This window comes from Tamandua tetradactyla, chromosome 13 (genome assembly GCF_023851605.1).
Source record: "Tamandua tetradactyla isolate mTamTet1 chromosome 13, mTamTet1.pri, whole genome shotgun sequence".
In the NCBI taxonomy this organism is placed as follows: domain Eukaryota; kingdom Metazoa; phylum Chordata; class Mammalia; order Pilosa; family Myrmecophagidae; genus Tamandua; species Tamandua tetradactyla.
In genome coordinates this window covers 65,974,183-65,992,994 of record NC_135339.1, presented here as the reverse complement: position 1 = coordinate 65,992,994, position 18,812 = coordinate 65,974,183, and the positions used below count along the sequence as shown (strand labels likewise).

At 37.5% G+C, this 18,812-nt stretch overlaps 1 protein-coding gene across 3 annotated transcripts in view; it reads left to right on the top strand.

Annotated features, from left to right (window-relative positions):
- The window catches only part of STN1 (STN1 subunit of CST complex), a 39,685-nt gene that overhangs the window by 7,632 nt on the left and 13,241 nt on the right, over nucleotides 1–18,812 (top strand). For all 3 annotated transcript variants that reach the window (XR_013161717.1, XM_077125931.1, XM_077125932.1), the window contains exons 4-8: nucleotides 3,472–3,540; nucleotides 8,356–8,523; nucleotides 9,835–9,958; nucleotides 11,445–11,616; nucleotides 17,305–17,427. Coding sequence is in view for 2 of the 3 variants with exons in the window: in XM_077125931.1 (XP_076982046.1) it covers nucleotides 3,472–3,540; nucleotides 8,356–8,523; nucleotides 9,835–9,958; nucleotides 11,445–11,616; nucleotides 17,305–17,427 (656 nt within the window). In the remaining variant the exon portion in view is untranslated. The remainder of the gene's footprint in view (nucleotides 1–3,471; nucleotides 3,541–8,355; nucleotides 8,524–9,834; nucleotides 9,959–11,444; nucleotides 11,617–17,304; nucleotides 17,428–18,812) is intronic.

Sequence of the window (18,812 nt, the reverse complement as noted above, 5' to 3'; positions counted from 1 at the left end):
GTAGGCATTTTAATACATTGTCTTGTATAATTCCAAGATTGTCTGTAGTTAAGAGGCCAAGCTAGATATTTTGTGGGAGTCTTAACCCCAATTTCCAAACCTTGATTGTAGTTGACATTACCACTTTTTGTTTTTGTTTGTCTTGGATTTATATTCTTGCTCTGCTTGGGGGAAAGATAGAAAGCAATTAAACTATGTAATCAAGAAGAGTCTGTGCATGATTGATAACTTATAGATAAACTATGACTGCATTTTTTTACACATATTAAATTTCCTAAAGACGATTGTCTTGCAGTTATAAAATAACGTGAGGGCGCACAGGGGTTCCGTGGTAGAATGCTCACCTTCTATTTGGGAGAGCTGGGCTTGATTCCTAGACCATGCACCCCCCCAAAAAATTAAAATTAAAATTATAAAATAATGTGAGAGATGAGATTTCTCATGTCCTCAGCTTTTTCCAGTATACATTTTAAAATTCCAGATAGGTCATCTTATCAGGCAGTCCCTTACTAAATTTCTTCTCTGCTTTATTATTCCAAAGATACTTACTGATCCTGTTTTTCTCCCTCAAAAAGATGAGCTGAATCTGTTTTTTGGTTATCTCTTTTTTAGTTTAAAGGATTGAGACTGTTTGAGGACTTCAAATACTAGCCTTAAAACCAGATCAGATATTTAGGCATGTGACCTAAAGGGGCCTGCATAACCCCTTCTCCCACTATAAAAAGTTTAATATTTTTGACTCTTCCCTAATAAACATTTCTCTTGGAATGGGCATCTGGGGCCCAAGGGAAAACAAAAAGTATCTGAATGTTGAAGTAATTAAGAGTAGAAATATCTTTGCCCCTTTTAACTTTTGTGGCCTGCTCAAGTGGCTTCTCTTCCAGCTGTCCTCAGGCCCAGCTTGGCTCTCAGGCCACGTGCCATGCACCACTCCCTGCAGTGCTGGTCCAGCTCACCTGACTCACCGCAGGCCTGTTCTGGGGGTGAGTCCTGCTCATGCTGACTAGCCCCATTAGAAACAAAAGGCCAGTGGCTCAATGGCCCTGAAGAGGATACAATGCTACCCAGCTGGAGAGAATGCTGCCCAGCCCTGCAGGAATGTAGCTCTTCCCGGTCATTCAGCATCTAGACCTCAGGGAAAGGTTACAAACTAGGGGAAGTCAGAGGGTTCAGTGATGGTGCCAGCAGTGCACAGAGCACCTGCTGGCAATTCCAGCTGAGACCTAGAATCCTGGTAGACTACAGGCAAGACCAGAATGACACCACCTTTTCCAGAACAAATGTTTATGTACCGTATTCTTTTACTTTCCCTTTTTTTTTCTTTTGCATGGGCAGGCACCAGGAATTGAACCCAGGTCTCTGGCCTGGCAGGCAAGAACTCTGCCTGCTGAGCTACAATGGCCAGCCCTTTCCATTATTTTAAACTAGCCAGAGAAGTCTCCTGCTGAGAGGTGTCATACATTTTTTAACTCAAGTGGCTTTATTGATTTTTTTGCTTGTTTGACATGACACTTATCCATTATAAAATAAAATTTAAAAATAAAGAAAATTTGGGGTAGACCATAGTGGCTCAGCCGGCAGAGTTCACGCCTGCCATGTCGGAGACCCGGGTTCAATTCCTGGTGCCTGCCCATGCAAAAAAAGGGGGGGTGGGCAGGAATAGACAATTTTAATAAAGTACATAAAGGCAGAAAAAGTACTGTTAATGTTTGTGTAACCATCCCTCAAAATGCAAAAGTGTTCTTAATTTGGAAGACAGTAGATATGCCTTATTTCCTCGTTACCATTATACATTTCTTTCACTTAATATTTTTGAAATTAGGCTTACAGTCAATATATACATTAACTGTGGGGTCCCTCCCCCACATTCAAAAAAAGTTGCTATTAAACAATGCTTTGTCTTAAAAAATACTGCTGTCAAAATATGCCATTTAATGATTTATGTAAATTTGATTATATATGTTATATTAAATTTGTTTTACGAGATGAATACTTTTTAATGGCAGTGAACAAAATCTTCATTACAACTTTTTATATTCATATACTATTCCATTGTCATTTCTTTAGTCAATTCTATACTTATAAATGTTTAGGTTATTTCCAATTTTAAATATTACAAATAGTATTGCATTGAACATACTTTAACAAAATGTATGTATTTGTGTACCTGCTCTGTTTTTCTTGTCAGGATAAATAACTGCAAAATAATTGCTAACTCAAAGGATATATATAGTTCAAAATTTGATGCATGTTTCCAAACTTGCTGTTTGGATATTTGGTACTAATTTACATTTTTGCTAATGGTATATGAAGAGTATTTCTCATTCTAATAGTTAACAATTTTTTTAAATTTGTTTTCTTAAATTTTTTTTCTGATAACTAGTAAATTTAGTATTTTTATATGTTTATTGGTCATTTTTATACCTTTCATTAATTTCATATTTTTTTGCCATTTCTATTGTGCTCTTGATCTTTTTCTTATTAATTTGTAAGAGCTTGTTATATACTAAGGCATGAGCCCTATAATTTGTGAAATTGCTATATAGTTTTGTTTACCTAATTTATATTTAGTAAAATATATCTAGATTTATTTTAATATAAAGATATGCTTCTCAGCATCTGTTTTCAACAAAAGTGTTATTACTTCCATGATCTAATTCAGCAATAAAAAGTTTTGGCTTAAGATTCTTCTGTATCATATGTGCTTTCACAACAGTCTGATGACTTTAAAAATAGTCACTAGGCCCTTTAACCCCGTAATGTTCTGAGTTGATCTGAAATTGGGCAAAGAGAAAACACCTATCATCCCAAAGGAAACAGCTCCAAATACCTCTATAGTCATAAAACCAAGTGCAGTGAGAATTATTTGAGCTTTCGCAATATGAATAAAATAAAACAGACCAGTATTATTTTTAGGGCCAAGATATAACTGTTTTCTAGTATAAAAATAAAACTTTACCCTTCTTCTATGACGTACTTTGCTTTCATTACACTCCCTTCAGTGGTAAGTACTGGGCAGAGAAGCCCAGGCCAAAAGGCTTAAAATGCTTTGTTTTGGCAAGTCAGCAAGCTTTTGAGCACATGGTGACAGGAGGCTGTGCCTTCTTCCACAGACCAGATGATGCTTGCTGTTTACAGGTAGGTGAGAAGGGCTGATTTTGTATGGCAGTAGTCATGATAGTTTTGCACTTTACTTCCCGAGGACCTCATTTTTGGTAGAGAGGGGTAACAAGAGTCATTAGTACCATGGAGATATGGTAAGTAAAAGGCTGAATAACAGTACACTGAGGTGGTATACAGCGTTGATGTGCAGATAAGCAGTGGTACTGGTGTATGATGAGAGATTATTCCTATTGAGAAGGGATTAAGATGAAAACTGCCATCTTTTTGGATGGCTGAATTCAGTGATGAAATGCTAATTTCATAAGCAATGCCAAATTTCTCTTCTACTCTCTGATGCTTCTCTTGCAGTGGATGATAGCACTGGAGTTATAAACTGCATCTGCTGGAAAAAGTTGAGCAATGCTGAATCTTCATCAGGTAATTTTATTTGCCATGTTCTTTACTTTTCAGCTGACCAGTGGATTTTACTTAAACAAACACATCGGAACAGTTGTAGGGCTAAATTTCACATTTATCCACTGGTGAATTACATTGATCAGGTGGAAGAGAGGGACCCAGATCTTAGGCTGTCCTGAAAACTGACACCATGGAGGAGCTGGTTGTTTTTCTTTCTCCATCTCTTTTGTCCTCACTCCCTTCTAATCATACAGGAAAGTAATAAGATACTGAGAGGCTTCAGGAATTCATTTTTATTGTTTCAGTTATTACGTAAATCAAGATGTTTTAGCCTATTTCTAGTCAGGTCAGAACTCCCTTCTGCCAAGCCTATCTCTTGACCTAAGAAGATTTTGAAGACTTCTTGTAATGTTTGCCACTGACTTCTATGCTGGCATGATCCACATTTTCTGCAATTTCTAATATGTTGAAGCAAATATTCCAGGAATTCTAAGATTGATATGAAGGTAAAACAGAAGCTATTAAATAATATTAATTGAAAGATAAATTGTATATTGAACACATTATAACTGAAATAACACTTGGAATTACTCGCTTACATTTTAATAGTTCTTAGGTTCTTTTTTAAGTTGCTTAAATTCATAATATTAACAAAATATCATGCAATTTTTTATCATTTTTAACTCTAAGGAAGCTACAGAAACTAGGTCCTTGTTTTTCTCTGTTTTATAAAACGAGTTGTATGATACTATGCATGGTAGAGGTATTTGGTAAATGTTGCAGGCTCTAATATCTAATATCTATTATCTGTCTCCTTGTGTTATACCTGGTAAGAGTGTCTAACACTTGGAATATTTTCTCCTTTTCTTTTCCTCCTTGCCCGTCAGGATCTCAACTTCCTGCTTTGATCATACTGAGCAATATTATGCTTATTTGCTTAATTTCTGATGTACTTAACATTTAAAATTTAGCCATCAGTTTCACACAACTCAGTATTCCCATTTCCTAATTTGGGAAGATTTAAATCAGCAGCAATGGCTTGCCTAGGAAGCTTTGTAGTCAAAAGACAAAATTAAGGGGACAATAGGTTTTATGTAGATATATACAGGCATGAAATAAGTGTATAAGATAATCAGATGTAAATTTTCATATGTCTAGGTTAAAGTAATTTGCAGATTTATGTTATAATCTTCAACCAGAAAGTGTAGTTTTATGCATTTTTGTTTTGGAGTGAGGGCCAGTAAACTTTTTGTAAAGGGCCAGCTGGCAAGTATTTTGTTTTTGTAGGCCAGATCTGTGTCTCAGCTATTCAAAACTGCTGTTGTAGTCTGAAAGCAGCCTGGAATAAAACATAAACAAAAGGGCATGGCGATGGTCCAGAGATGGTCCAATAAAGCTTTTTTTTTTTTTTTTTTTTTTACAGAAACAGGCTCAGGGCCAGATTTGGTGTATGGGCTGTAGTTTAATTTTCAGAAATACCTTTTATCTAGAAATGGCTTAGTGAACATTGTATAATTCTTATACTTGGTAATTGTTTAGATAAAAACAATAGCTGTCAATACTGAGAGATTTTTAAATATCAGTAAGGAATCACAGTAGATAGTCATAATTGGAAATTATGTTGAGAATTTAAACAGAAGATAAGAGTATAAGGTGAAAGCCTGAAAATAATTGTCATCATGTTATATATGAAGCTTTGTTTTTAAATTGTTCCCAAGTCTATTCTCTCCTTTTCATTTAATTGCCCTCAGTTCAAAAACTTTCCATTGGAAAGTGGCCACTGAAGACTAATTTTTTAAGCAAAATTTAGTCTGAGTAAAAATATCATGTTCCAGTCAGGTAAAGTATAAGAAATAAATATTAATTCCTATAAATGTCATGCAGAATGTACTATTTGGACTCAGCTTTAAGAGCAAAGAAAGGTTGGCTCTTAATTTTAGAATTTTAGAAGGGGTTTATCTTCAGGGTAGAGTAGGCAACTTAAAATGATTCATTATATCCATTAAATTATATAGCTGGAGCCCTTCTTTTGGCAATTTGGATCACCCTTTAAATGAAAGCTGAGCCTCTACACAGACCAGTTTCAGTATCATAATTTCAGTGGCGCTCTATGAAGCATTTATCACCACCTATGATTTCTGAATAATGCTAATGAAATAGAAATGTATAAATACCTATAAAATTCAGCCTAAATACATGGTATGTGAATATATAATATATGTATCAATAAAATTGCATAAAAATTTTAAAAAAACTATTCAGCCTAACTGAAGAGGATTGGGGACAGGAACACAGATGGAATAGGCTTGTACAAAGTAATATTTCATGTGACACCTGAAACTCAGAGTTACAGCACTGAAGCCATGCAAGTCAGCATTACGCCATACAGCAACTGTTTAAAAAGCCAAATAAAGTGATCAGACTACATCTGGAGTATGAATGAGGCTGATTTGGATAGGACTAAGGTAAATCATAATACTGGGTAAAGGATGATATGACCCATATTTTCAGACTTCAACCTCTATGTGAGACCAAAGGGAGAGGTGTTTATTTGGTGCAAAATGTGTATTTTGAGTAGCACATTATCTAATCTAACTTGTATTGTTAGTTTACTTGAACATCATAGTTATGTGGAATCTTGAATAGGGCATGAGCTCTTGTTGGTCTGTACGGATTAGTGTGATGCCCCAATATCCAGAGTAATTTGGACAAAGAATAAAAAAGTATTTGCAAAGACTGGGACTGGGGATAAAGGAGGAAATATTAAACTTCCCCATCTGGGGAATTCCTGATATTCTTGCAAGCTGTGGGGACAACCAATTCAATGGGCTAAGCCCTCAATCTTGGGGCTCACCCCTATGAATCTTATTCCTGCAAAGGAGAAGCTAAGCCTACTAATAATTATGCCTAAGAGTCACCCCCAGAGAGCCTCTTTTGTTGCTTAGATGTGGCCTCTCTCTCTAAACCAGCTTGGCCGGTAAACTCACTGCCCTTCCCACTATATGGGACATGACCTCCAGGGGTGTAAATCTCCCTGGCATCTTGGGACCTAGACTCCTGGGGATGAACAGGGACCCGGCATCATGGGAATGAGAAAGCCTTCTTGATCAAAAAGGGGAAGAGAGAAATGAGACAAAATAAAATCTCAGTGGCTGAGAGATTTCAGTCAAGAAGTTATCCTGGAGGCTATTCTTACACATTATATAGATATCCCTTTTTAGTTTATGGTATATTGGAGTGGCTAGAGGGAAATATCTGAAACTGTTGAATTGTGTTCCAGTAGCCTTGATTCTTGAAGGAGACTGTATAACTATATAACTATATAGCTTTTACAGTATGACTGTGTGATTGTGAAAACCTTGTGTCTGATGTTCCTTTTATCCAGAGAATGGACAGATGAGTTAAAAAAAAAAAAAGGATAATAAATAAGTAATGAGGGAGATAAAGGGTAAAAATTGGGTAGACTGAAATACTGTGGTTCAGTGAGAGGGAGGGGTAAGGGGGTGTGGGATATATATATATGAGTTCTTTTTTTTTATTTTATTTTTTATCTGAAATGAAGCAAATGTTCTAAAAATGATCATGGTGGAGAATACACAACTATGTGGTGATACTATGAATCATTGATTATATGTTATGGTTGGACTGTATGTGTGTGGATATTTCTCAACAAAAATATTAAAAAAAAAAAGCATGGGAACCAACTTGCTTGTATGTTAACTATGGCTATCTCTTGATGGTGGTATTTTGGATTTTTAAAAAATCTTTTTTTTTTTGGTTGATTCTGACTTTTCTGTAATGAGCATGAATATATATATTCCTTGAAAAAATGTAAAATATTTCAACACAGGATACACAATCCTTTTTTTTTAACTTTTATAATTACTTTTATTTATTCTGAAATAAAGTATTTAAAAGTCTAAAAAAAAATATTTAGAATTGAATGTACATTGGGTTGTTTTCATCATGAGGTTGCCTGAATTTATAGTTTTTAGTGGTATGTGTCTGTGTAATTAGACTAGTTACCCAACACACAGATGAGAAGTTGGGGTGTTGAGCACCTAGGGTTGGGAATCACCTTGAGATGGATTTGCCTTCCCCCTAAACAGAACCACAAATGGAGTCTCTTCGGCCCTCTTTTTCCCTTATCCTAGCCCTCTGCTTCCCTGCAAAGACTCTTTGAAGTGTGGTTTAGAGCTACTGCCACTGAACCTGGCTGAACTCCTTCCTGATTCCTTCACTCAGATTTCCCAGTTGTTATCATTTTACCACATTTGCTTATTCACAAAAATTTCACACAAATCACTGCAGTGATTTATCCCCCAAACAAGGACAGTCTCCTAAGACACCATGACGTAACCACCAGTCAGGAAATCAATATTGCTTCAATACTAATCCAACCACAGAATCCTTCAACTTTGCCCCACTGTTAAGCACTCTCTCTCAATGTGGAACTCTTCCTGAGACTTCCCTTCATTTCCACATCTTTGACAGATTTAAGGAATACAGAATTCAGTTCAGGGAATTAGGAACCATTTAATACACTGGTGATACAGGAAAGAAGGTAATGGGAGCCATATCAGAACTCACCCGCTTTGGCTGTCAAGCCTCACTCTATACTATAATCCAGTTCTTGCCTTTATTTTTGAGTAGTTATAGCTACATCTTTTATTCAGTAGAGGATTTCAAAAAGTTTAGTGGATTTCCTATAAATAACAACCAAGCAGAAGGAGAATAACAAAATGTATTATAATGGTCTTACCCTAAACCTCCTCACAAATGGCACCACATTTGTGGGGTGACTGTGTTGTATGTTTCTCTTTGCTTCTGTCTCAGCTACAGTTCCTTCAAGTGCAGCAAGAGATCTGAGCTTAATCTCACAGTTTAAGAAGCTGCAAGAAACCACTGAGCAAAGAACAAAGCTAGAGATTGGGGATATTATCCAAATCAGAGGCTATGTCCGCACGTACAGAGAAGAGCGAGAAATTCATGCCACTGTCTATTGTAAGCACAGGATATGTTTGCCAAATGAGTGGTTATTCTGGGTGTGTATGCCATAAACTCTTGTTTAGTGAAAAGTCATTGTTCCAAAAGGTTTGATAAGATTAACTCATACTTAACAGAAATTGTATTGTATAACATGTTTTCTTTAGAAAAGGAGCATTTCTTAGTTTTGTTTTGAAGAGAAGTAATGATAAATTGGGAAAGAAAAATGATTTACTGTATGTTTCAGTTTGCTAAAGCTTCCAGAATGCAATATACTAGAAATGGATTGGTTTTTACAAAGGGATTTATTAGGTTATAAATTTACAGTTCTAAGACAATGAAAATGTCCAAATTAAGGCATCAAAAGGAAGATACCTTGACTCTGAAGAAAGGCCGCTGGCACTGGGGTTCCTCTGTCATATGGGAAGGCGCATGGCAATGTCTGCTGGTCTCTTGCTCCTGGACTCCATTGCTCTCAACCTCTGTTTCCAGTGGTTTTCTCTTTGTGCATCTATGGGTCCTTGCTTGCTTCTCTGGGGATACTTCTCTGAGCTCTCTGTGACCTGTGGGTCTCCTCTTAATATCTCTGGAATATCTTTCTCCCTCTGTGTCCTTCCCTTGGTTTCTTTCTCTGCTCTCTGAATTGGCTCTGAGCGCTCTCTGTTATTTGACTTTTATTCTCCTCATACAGAACTCCAGTGAAAGGATTAAGGCCCATCTTGAATTGGGTGGGTCACATCTCCATGGAAACAATTTAATCAAAAGGTTCCACCCACAACAGGGCTGCCCCTGATTGGATTAAAAGAGCATATGCTTTTCTGGGGTATAGAACAGATTCAAACCTGCACACTACATATACTTGGTGAATTTTATTTTGGACAGCATAGTAGAGTTTCCAAAGTACTCTGGAATCCAAGTGTCCATCATCAGGACAAGTGTTCACATTCAAAATGAAGAATGATTTCTTGAACACCATTATTTGAGTGATGCCCTTTGCTTTGCTCTGGCTGATTTTCCTCTAGAAATCTCAAGGATGGCAAACCTAGTTGTACACCAGAGTAACAGATAAATGGATACATGAATGTACTTTGTGTAGTCCCAAGCAACTCCCTAGCAAAGCTTTTGATGCTTAGGGAACTGTATTCCCTCCTGCAGGGTGATTGGGAAACAGTTACTGCATCTAGACTCTAATGACCCCTTGGGTCCCAAGTCGAGGCCAAGGGATCAACTAAGTGCCCCCTATATTGTCTTCCTAGCACCATTTTGGACATGGGAAAGAACTGATATTAGTGTAATTTCTGTGGCATCTTCTTCCCCATGGTTTGTTAGATAAAGTGGACGATCCATTGTGGAACATTCAGATTGCAAGGATGCGTGAGCTGCCCAATATCTACAGGAAAGTTTATGACCAGCCTTTCCACAGCCCAGCCCTAGAGAAAGAAGGGGCACTGAGGTAAGTTTTGGCTCATCACTGCTGACAGTGTGACCACAGGCGTAAAGCCAAGAGATGCCTGGGTTCAAATCCTGAATTGTCTACTTATTCACTGTGGGACTCTGGACAAGTTCTTCTACCCTCTATATGCCTCAATTTGTTTATGTCTAAAGTAAAGATAATAATAGTACAGACATTATAGGGGTGTTATGAGAAAAATATATGTGAACTGGAATCTCAGAAGAAGAGGAAGGGAAGAACAGAAAAAATATTTGAGGAGATAATGGCTGGATTTTTTTCGAATTTGATGAAAACTATAAACCTATACATTACAAGAAAATCAACAAACTCCCAAGGCCAGACACATGAAAATTATATCAAGGTACCTCATTATCTAAATACAACACCAAAGCATATCATGATAAAAAATGACCAGAAACTACACCAGTAGTTCTCAACCAGGGATGATTTTGCCCGCCAGGGGATATTTGGCAATGTCTGGATACATTTTTGATTGTCCTGACTATCCTTTAGTGAATAGAGGCCCAGAATGTTGCTATAAATCCTACAATGTACAGGTCAGCCCCCTCACAATAAAGAATTATCGAGCCCAAAATATGGGTAGTTACTGAGGCTGAGAAAAACTGAAACCATATTGTTGGGTAGCTGATGGCTGGTTAGCTGATGGCTGGGGGTAAGTGGGCGTACTGAGTCAGTCACACAGACACAGAGCACACAGCACACGACTCAGGAGACAACCCTCGGGGGTGAGTGGAAGACATCTGCTTTATTGAGGAAGTGCACAGGCTAGGCTGGGAGCATGCAGGGACACGTGTCGGATGGGGATTGGTGGCCGTTGTTGCTAGGGTGGAGGGCAGATTTAAGGTTAGCGCTTTTGGCACGAACCACCGCCAGTTCCGGGAAGAAAGCCAGTCGCGGGTTAGGCCATTTGGTGTTGCCCTGCATCAACCACGGCAGCCATGTTGGCAAGAAATTATGACATCTCCATCACCATATCATAATAAAATGCTTAAAACTTGTGTTAAAGAGAAAATCTTAAAATCATAATTTTATTATGTAATCTTCATTCTTGACATATATAGAAAGTAAATGTGACAAAGTAATAGTGAGCAAGTTTTGTAAATCACTCACCACATTGCAAACTAGAAGGTTACCACTGTTTGTAGGTTGATGTGGATCCTTCTGTGCATGCTCATGCATGAATCTTCAATCATATATTTATAAAACTGAGAACTCACCCTGCTATTCTGCAGCTAGATATTTTTCTTCATCTCTCATGAATGTCTCTGTCAGCTCACATAGTTCTGCTTCATCCTTTTAAACCATCCTACAACGTTAACTGTTTGGATTACCCTTTTTTTGTTTTTCCAAAAACATGCATACAGTGTTGCATTTTCTAGAGAGAGATTTCTTTTATTTGCACAAGAAAATGGAACAAAGGTGATGTTTTCTGTGGGCTTTTAAAAATCCCCCCCCCCCCAACTAGCAATCCAGGTGCCTTGGACCTCACCAGCCTCACATGTTTGCTGAGTGAAAAAGCCAAAGAATTCCTCGTGGAAAACAGAGTGCAAACCTTTTACCAACAGGAGTTGGAAATGGTGGAGTCTTTGATGTCTCTTGCCAATCAGCCCGTCATTCACAGCACCTGCTGTGACCAAGTAAGTGCAAGATGCCCATGTCAAGAATTCAGGTCTCCTGCCTGAAATCTGCAGCTACAGGGTTATGCGCGAATGTGACTGTGGAATTAAGAGTCAAATGGTCAGACCCAGGGGACCAAGATTGTGATTCTACCACATATCATTTCCCTTCTTTAAAGGTCACTGACCACTGAAAATTTGAAATTAGAATGGATATGCCTCTTTTCTCGCCTCACTTAACTCATTAAGCTTTATCTTAGAGTAGCAAAAAATAATAATAGCAATCTAAAGTTCTTAGTACTTAGTCCTCACTGAGATGGGTGTTTAATCTCAGCAGGAGCCAAGAGAGGAGGAAATGGATGAGAACTGGTAATTATCATTCAGAGATTATTAATCAGCAAGATAAGATTCTTAAACTTGAACCAAGGTTTTGAATGACATGCTCTCTCTTCTTGAGAATAAGATTAACCTGTCATGTTTTAAAAGTTCAAATAAAGACTTGTTTGTATTCAGTCTTGTTTATAAGTAAAAATTTCAAGGGACACAAAGTAATTTTTTTATTCCTCCTGGAAAAAGCTGTCCTTGTTTTTCATGTTAAGTGTTACAAATTAACTTGCATTGTTATAAGTTTGTTCATTTGCTTGGGAGTAAGCCCTTTTATTGCTACTCTTATTATTTATTTTATTTCATTTTTTTTGGTGTTGTAACACAAATTGTATTTATTTTTTATTCCACTAGGGAATTATCTCAGCTTCAGGTTCACTCTCTTGCCCATCCTGACCATCTGCACCAATAGCTACTCGTCCCTCGCAACATTATCACTGTTTACACATCTCATGAGATCACTGATATTTGTCTGCCAGTTCTTCCTGCAGAATTTAAATTCTGTAAGAGCAGAGGTGTTGTCTTTCTGTTTGCTTTGTACCCAGGGTCTAGAAAGAGGCTAGTGAAAAGTTAAGATTTTTCAGTAATTTTTTGTTGATAAAAGGACTAAATAATTTTTTAAAATTCAAATGGTCCTAGAAAGTATACAGTCAAAGGTAAGTTTACTTAATGCATAATTGGTGAAGGGTTTATATTTGGATCATAGAAAAGTTCTGGTACTGGATGATGGCGAGTATAGATCACTGTTGCAAATGTAATTAATCCCACTAAATGGTATCCTTGGGAGTGGCTGAAAGTTTATGTTGTATATGTTTCCACAATTAAAAATAAAGAGCAGTGAATGAAACAGTGGCAGTTAAATGCAACATATGATCCTGGATTGGATCTAATAATAGAAGAGAAAGGCTCAAAAAGACCTTATTAGGATAAATGAAAAAAATAGTATATAAATTCTAGCTTTATATCAATATTAAATTGAACTTAGTAACTTAAGGTGGTTACATAAGTGAATATCCGTATTCTTTGGAAATGTACATGGAAATATTGTATTGAAAGAGCATAATGTATACAACCTGCTCTTCAATGTTTAGACAATAGATAACGAGACAGACAGATAAATGCATAGATAGAATGATACAATAAACATAGCAAAATGTCAAAACTGGTGGGTCTGGAGTTGGAGTTGGAGTTGCTGTATGAGTTTTGCATTATTTTGCAACTGACCTATAAATTTGAAATTATTTCAAAATAAGTTTAAGTCAAATTTAAAAAGTAACTTTCCATCCCATCTTCCCTCCCATGTCCTTTCTCCAGAGACTAGTACCACTTGGAGTCTCTTAAACTATAAGTGGGTATATTCCCCCCTTTTTTTTTCACAAATGATATTATGCAAAATACAAACCTAAGCCTAGCTATGTCTCGTAGATCCTTTAATATCAGCATATATAGATTTGCCACTATATAATAAACTTTTCTTATAAATATTATTTATTTAATTGGTCTCTCCATTGTTAGACTGTTCAGAAGTTTTCCAGTCTTAACACCATTACCCACAGAGCTGCTCTTTGTTAGGTAATGTAGGTTGTTAATGATTCTGGTGAAACAGATACCTAATCATCATTCTCAACTCCTCAGTACAATCACTGCTTCTCAGTTTTGTTACCACGCCTGATTGTCTAGTGATCTGCCATTTCCTACACGGAGATGAGGGATGTTGTTTCAGGAAGTACTAGGGCGGAGAGGGCCACTACTGGGCGTCTTCTTCTCTGCTAAGACGGCATCTAAACAGTTGCAGTTTTCCAGCTGTCTATTGGCAGCAAGACTGAGCTACTCCAATATTTAATCTTTTTTGAGGAGGCTTAATGCCCAATTGGCCTCCTAGGATTTCTGATGAGTAACAGCACATTTGGAAGGAAACTATAAAGCTTAGTAAAGTCCCCATTCTTCACGTGAAGCCAGCTCTTCCGTGTTAGCTGTAATTAAGTTGAGAGATTTAAAGACTCTTTGAGGACTAAAAGGCTCTTCAGAATGATCTGCAGGGAACTTTGGGTGTGATATTTTTTTGAAAATGGTTAAAGCAGAAATAGTCTCCCAGTATCATATGTTTTAAAAAGAAATGAATCTGACATTCTATTTGTTTTGACTTTGGAATCTATTTTTCAACCAAGTATGAATTATTCCCTCACACTGTTCTGGTTAGAGAAGAAAATGTCATTAAATTAAATTCTGTTTTATAGAGTCCTTTTAGAATATAGATGCTTTACAATGAGGGTGAAACCCTAGATCCTTTGGCATTTTCTGTTTTCATAGACATGACAACCAAAAATAATTGTAGTGTTATAGTTCAAAGGCAGGAGAAGAGCAGATTTGAATGCCCCCCTTTTTTTCATACTGACTCTTCTTAGCTGATCTGGAAACATCCATTAGCAAACAGTTAAGTAGAACATGCACACAGCTGAGTGAATGCTGAGTTTGTCTGGGAATGAAGACTATATATATTTCAGAGACCATCCAGTTCCTGACTTGGGACAAGGAGAGGCTCAGGAAGGCTCTATATGTTTAGCCAGTCACTGCTTTTGCCTATGAGCAAATTCAGTTTCTTTAATCAGATTACTCTGCCATTGCTCTTTAGAAAAAAAATCCTATTTTCTTCAGGAAAAGCTACTAGTTAACAGAGGCTTTACCCTTGAGTTAAAACCAGGCCAGGGAAATAGGTCCCAAGGTCAGCTGAGGCAAATGTTTTTGGAAAGGAATCTTCCTAGACTGTTTATATTTACAAGGGGTCTTTTCTGTTGAGCCTCCCTTGTTCACAGCTCAAACTGCTTTTAATCTCCCAGGCCTAACACTCTTTCTGCTTCTTGATCTGACTGAAATCTGGAAGGAGGAACGAGGCTCTTTATATGGTCTGGGGATAACCAGGAGTCATTGTTAATGACAGTAATACTTGTGTTAACAGTCATTTCTAGTTCCCAATTTTTTCTAGCTTGGTGAGAGATTTAATAAACTCTACCCTTAGGATCCTTATGCAATTTAAATTGAGTTAAGAAAATGAATCTCCTTAGAATTATGGAGATTACGTAGTTGTTACAAAGGTTTGCAAGGAGACACTTTGAGTTGATTGTGCTTCCCCTAAGTAAAAGCACTCTTGTATAAAATTAAAGACGAGCTTTAAGTCCCCCTGAATGAAAAGATGTATGGCTGAGGATTACTACATGAGGTGTTTATTCTAAACACACTCAAACAGCTTTCCTACCTGTGGTTGTCATCAAATATCTCTTGGCCTTACTCTTCCTTAGAGGATGAGTGCTTTTCTAACCAGGAATGGTGGTCAGCTTTTAGTTCCTAATGTTCTAATGACTAGTCCTGCAGCTTGTTCCTGTTAAGGAAAAATTTAGACTCTTAATTTAATTAAGAGTTTTAGACTGTTATTTTTAGCCCAGTAGAACATGTTTGTAAACATTGCTGGGATTTAATAGATTAAAAAATGCCTGTTTTGGAGGCCTCCTCTGAGGAGGAGTTTCTTTTTTTTTTTGCATGGGCAGGCACTGGGAATCGAATCCAGGTCTCTGGCATGGCAGGCAAGAACTCTGCCACTGGCCACTGTGGCCTGCCCAGGAGTTTCTTTTGGAATGGAATTATCAACACTTGAGATCTTATGGGAGGTTTCTTTTTTTTTTTAATTTAAATTTTATTGTGATAACATGTATAACAGAAAAGTTGCCATTTTACCATTTTTAAGTATAAAATTCAGTGATATTAATTACATTTACAATGCTGTACTACCATCTATTACCAAAACTTTTTATCACCCCCAACAGAAATTCTGTCTCCATTAAGCAATAACTCCAAATTCCCCTTACCCCAGCCCCTGATAACTTCTAATTTACTTTCAGTCTCTATGAATTTGCTTATTCTAGATATTTCATATAAGTGGGAATCATACAATATTTGTCCTTTTCTCTGTATGTGTGTGTACACATACATACATATATATATATATATGGAGGTTTCTTTCCTTTCCCTATCCCTTTGAGAAAATGTCAGCACGTGGTCACCATACTCTTTTTCAACATCTGGGTGCTTTCCTGGAAAGCCTTTTTAACTCCCTTTCATTAAAGCTAGGACTTTGCCTTCAAACGCGTTCGAAGCTTTGCCATATCTCTTTGGAACTCTATTCTATTTAATATCCTAATAAATTTCTGCCACATGAAAAATAGATCTCCATCAAGACTAATTGTTTTGTCATCATTTTCTTTGATTTAAGGACAACCTGAAAATCCCAAAGGAATAACCAGGAGGATATAGCCTTTCTAATGGGGCATTTATTTCCATTAATTTCATAAATTGGCCACCAATTATGCAAGGGAGGAAGTGACTGAGATGAAATACAAAGTCCCTGGCTCAAGAAGCATGCGGATCTAGTTAATCATGGAGGATGTTGCTAATAACCTAGTTACCTTCATATGTGCAGAGAAAACCAGGTTGGGAGTAAGAAATAGGGTGACCTGATACCCTCTTAGGGTGACCTGATACCCTCTGTAAGAATCCAGATCTCAGAGAGGGGAAGAAATATGAAAGTGAGGAGACAGAAAACTGATAGCATCAAAGTTCCCTTCTTCCTTCTTCCTTCTAGTACCTCTTTGGAACCTTCATCCTTCTGGACTCATCTTTGTCTGGTCTCTTCACAGCTCTTTCCCCCCACCCCCACCCCCACCATCCTCCATTTAAAATAGCAGACTGTTTGATAGAGACCTCAGGCTGGGACCCTCTGATTTCAATGTGTGTGAAAGTCTTTGAAGTGCTTAGGAAGAGACTGTATATAGTTTAGTTTTAATGAAGAAAGGAGCTAAAATGTATAAAATGTTTTTTTTGTTTTTTTATATGTATGGGCAGGCACCGGGAAACGAACCCAGGTCCTCGGGCATGGCATGCAAGCACTCTTACCTGCTGAGCCACTGTGGCCCACCCATATAAAATGTTTTGATTCCATAGTGGAAAAAAAAAAATCAAAGATTTCAAACACTGAGCATAGCTTTTTGGTTTTCCATTTTATATTAAAGAAGTCAACAACAAAATAAAAAATCACAAGTAAGTTACAGAGCAGTTATCCAGGACGATTTTGCCAGAGCAAACTTCCCAGTCCTCCTTAAATACCATTCTTGTTAGGCAGGTACATCCCTGGGTCTTTTTGACTCAGCAGGTAAAAAGCCAGTCAGGCAAATTCATAAACCAGTTGGTCTAGGGAGTTGCTCTGTGGTGCTATAAAGCAGGACTGATGGCATATTTTCTTAACAATGCTTTTTCTTCCTACACCTCTTTCTACAGGTGGATTTTAAGAATGATACTGTTTCCAGGGCAATTCATAGTATATTTAAGAATGCTATACAGCTGCTGCAGGAAAAGGGGCTTGTTTTCCAGAAAGAAGGTGGTTTTGACAACCTATATTATGTAAGACTTGCAATTTATTTTTTCCTTTATTCCTTCAATTACAAATATTTTTAAATAAAAAATGCCAGTTTATTGTTTTTAAAAATCATTAAAGAAGGTATATAAACTAAGAAGTGAAAATTTGCCTTCGTCTTTTCTCAAGGTACCACTTTTAACAACATATCCTTCTAGACATTTGTCTATACATTTATAAATGCACATTTACAAACATATGCTCCTCTACTTTTTTGTTTTACAAAAAAATGTGATCATCCTCTAAATCAGGGTTTCTCAACTTTACCACTGTTGGCATTTGGGGCTGGATGATTCCTTGCTGTAGAGGTCCATCAGTGCCCTGCAGGATGTCTGGCAGTGTCCCTGTCCCTCATCAATAAATAGCACCCCCCAGTGTGACAACCCAAAACGTCTCCTACATTGCCAGTTGTTCCGTGGGGCAGTTGAGGAAGCAGTGAATTAAAATAATGCTCAGCAACTTTTCTGGTCCCAGAGGAGCACATCATGAGCATAGCATCTCTGCATATTGGTACTTCTATATCTACTGGATTTCATTCTTTTTTTTTTTTTAACATCTGCATGGTAGTCTGTATGATGGATACTTACCACAGTTGGTTTTTTTTGTTTGTTTTTAACATTTCTGTCTTTGTGGACATTAAAGTTGTTTCCAACTCTTTGTTTCATATACAATGTTGCTATGGTTATTTTTGCACAGTTTTCTTTATGAGCTTATGTATGTATTTCTGTAAGACTGACTCTTAAGAGAAGCACTGCTGAATGAAAGGTACGTACTTGCAAGGCTTCCGGCAACACAGCCTGACTGACCTCCCAAAAGGCTGTACAAGGTGCCACTCCCACCATAAGTATAAATGCTTGTTTGCCTCATGGTTAAAGAGTTAAAAATCCACCTCTCAGTCATTTCTAGAATACTGTAGGAGACAAGCTGAAATTGGCTTCCTCAGGACCACTCTTACCTGCTGTATAGATGTTTCAGTTACCTGTGATTCTCCTGGAGACAAATCAGAACACTGAGGTATCCCAGAAGCCACTCCATTTCCTTAGGAGAAACCTTCCGTAATAGCACTTTTTCCTGAAGTTGATCTGCTTTTGTGGTTCCCTAGTATAGAGAATTTTAAAAATTAGAAATGTGTTTTAAATATTACCTGAATAACTTTAAAAAGACATATTTTATTTCAGTCCCAATAATGGGGGACTGTCGTTCATCCCTGTCTGGTATAAGGCCTGGTGGGAGTTGGCTGCCTCCTGGGAGGTAGGAGCAGGTTCTGAGGCCAGTCTCCTTGTGGTCTGTTCAGAGCAGTTCTTCCTGGGGAGCAACCTTCCAGGGTCAAGGTGTGGCAGGGCTGGGGCACTTCCTCCATGAATCATGATGA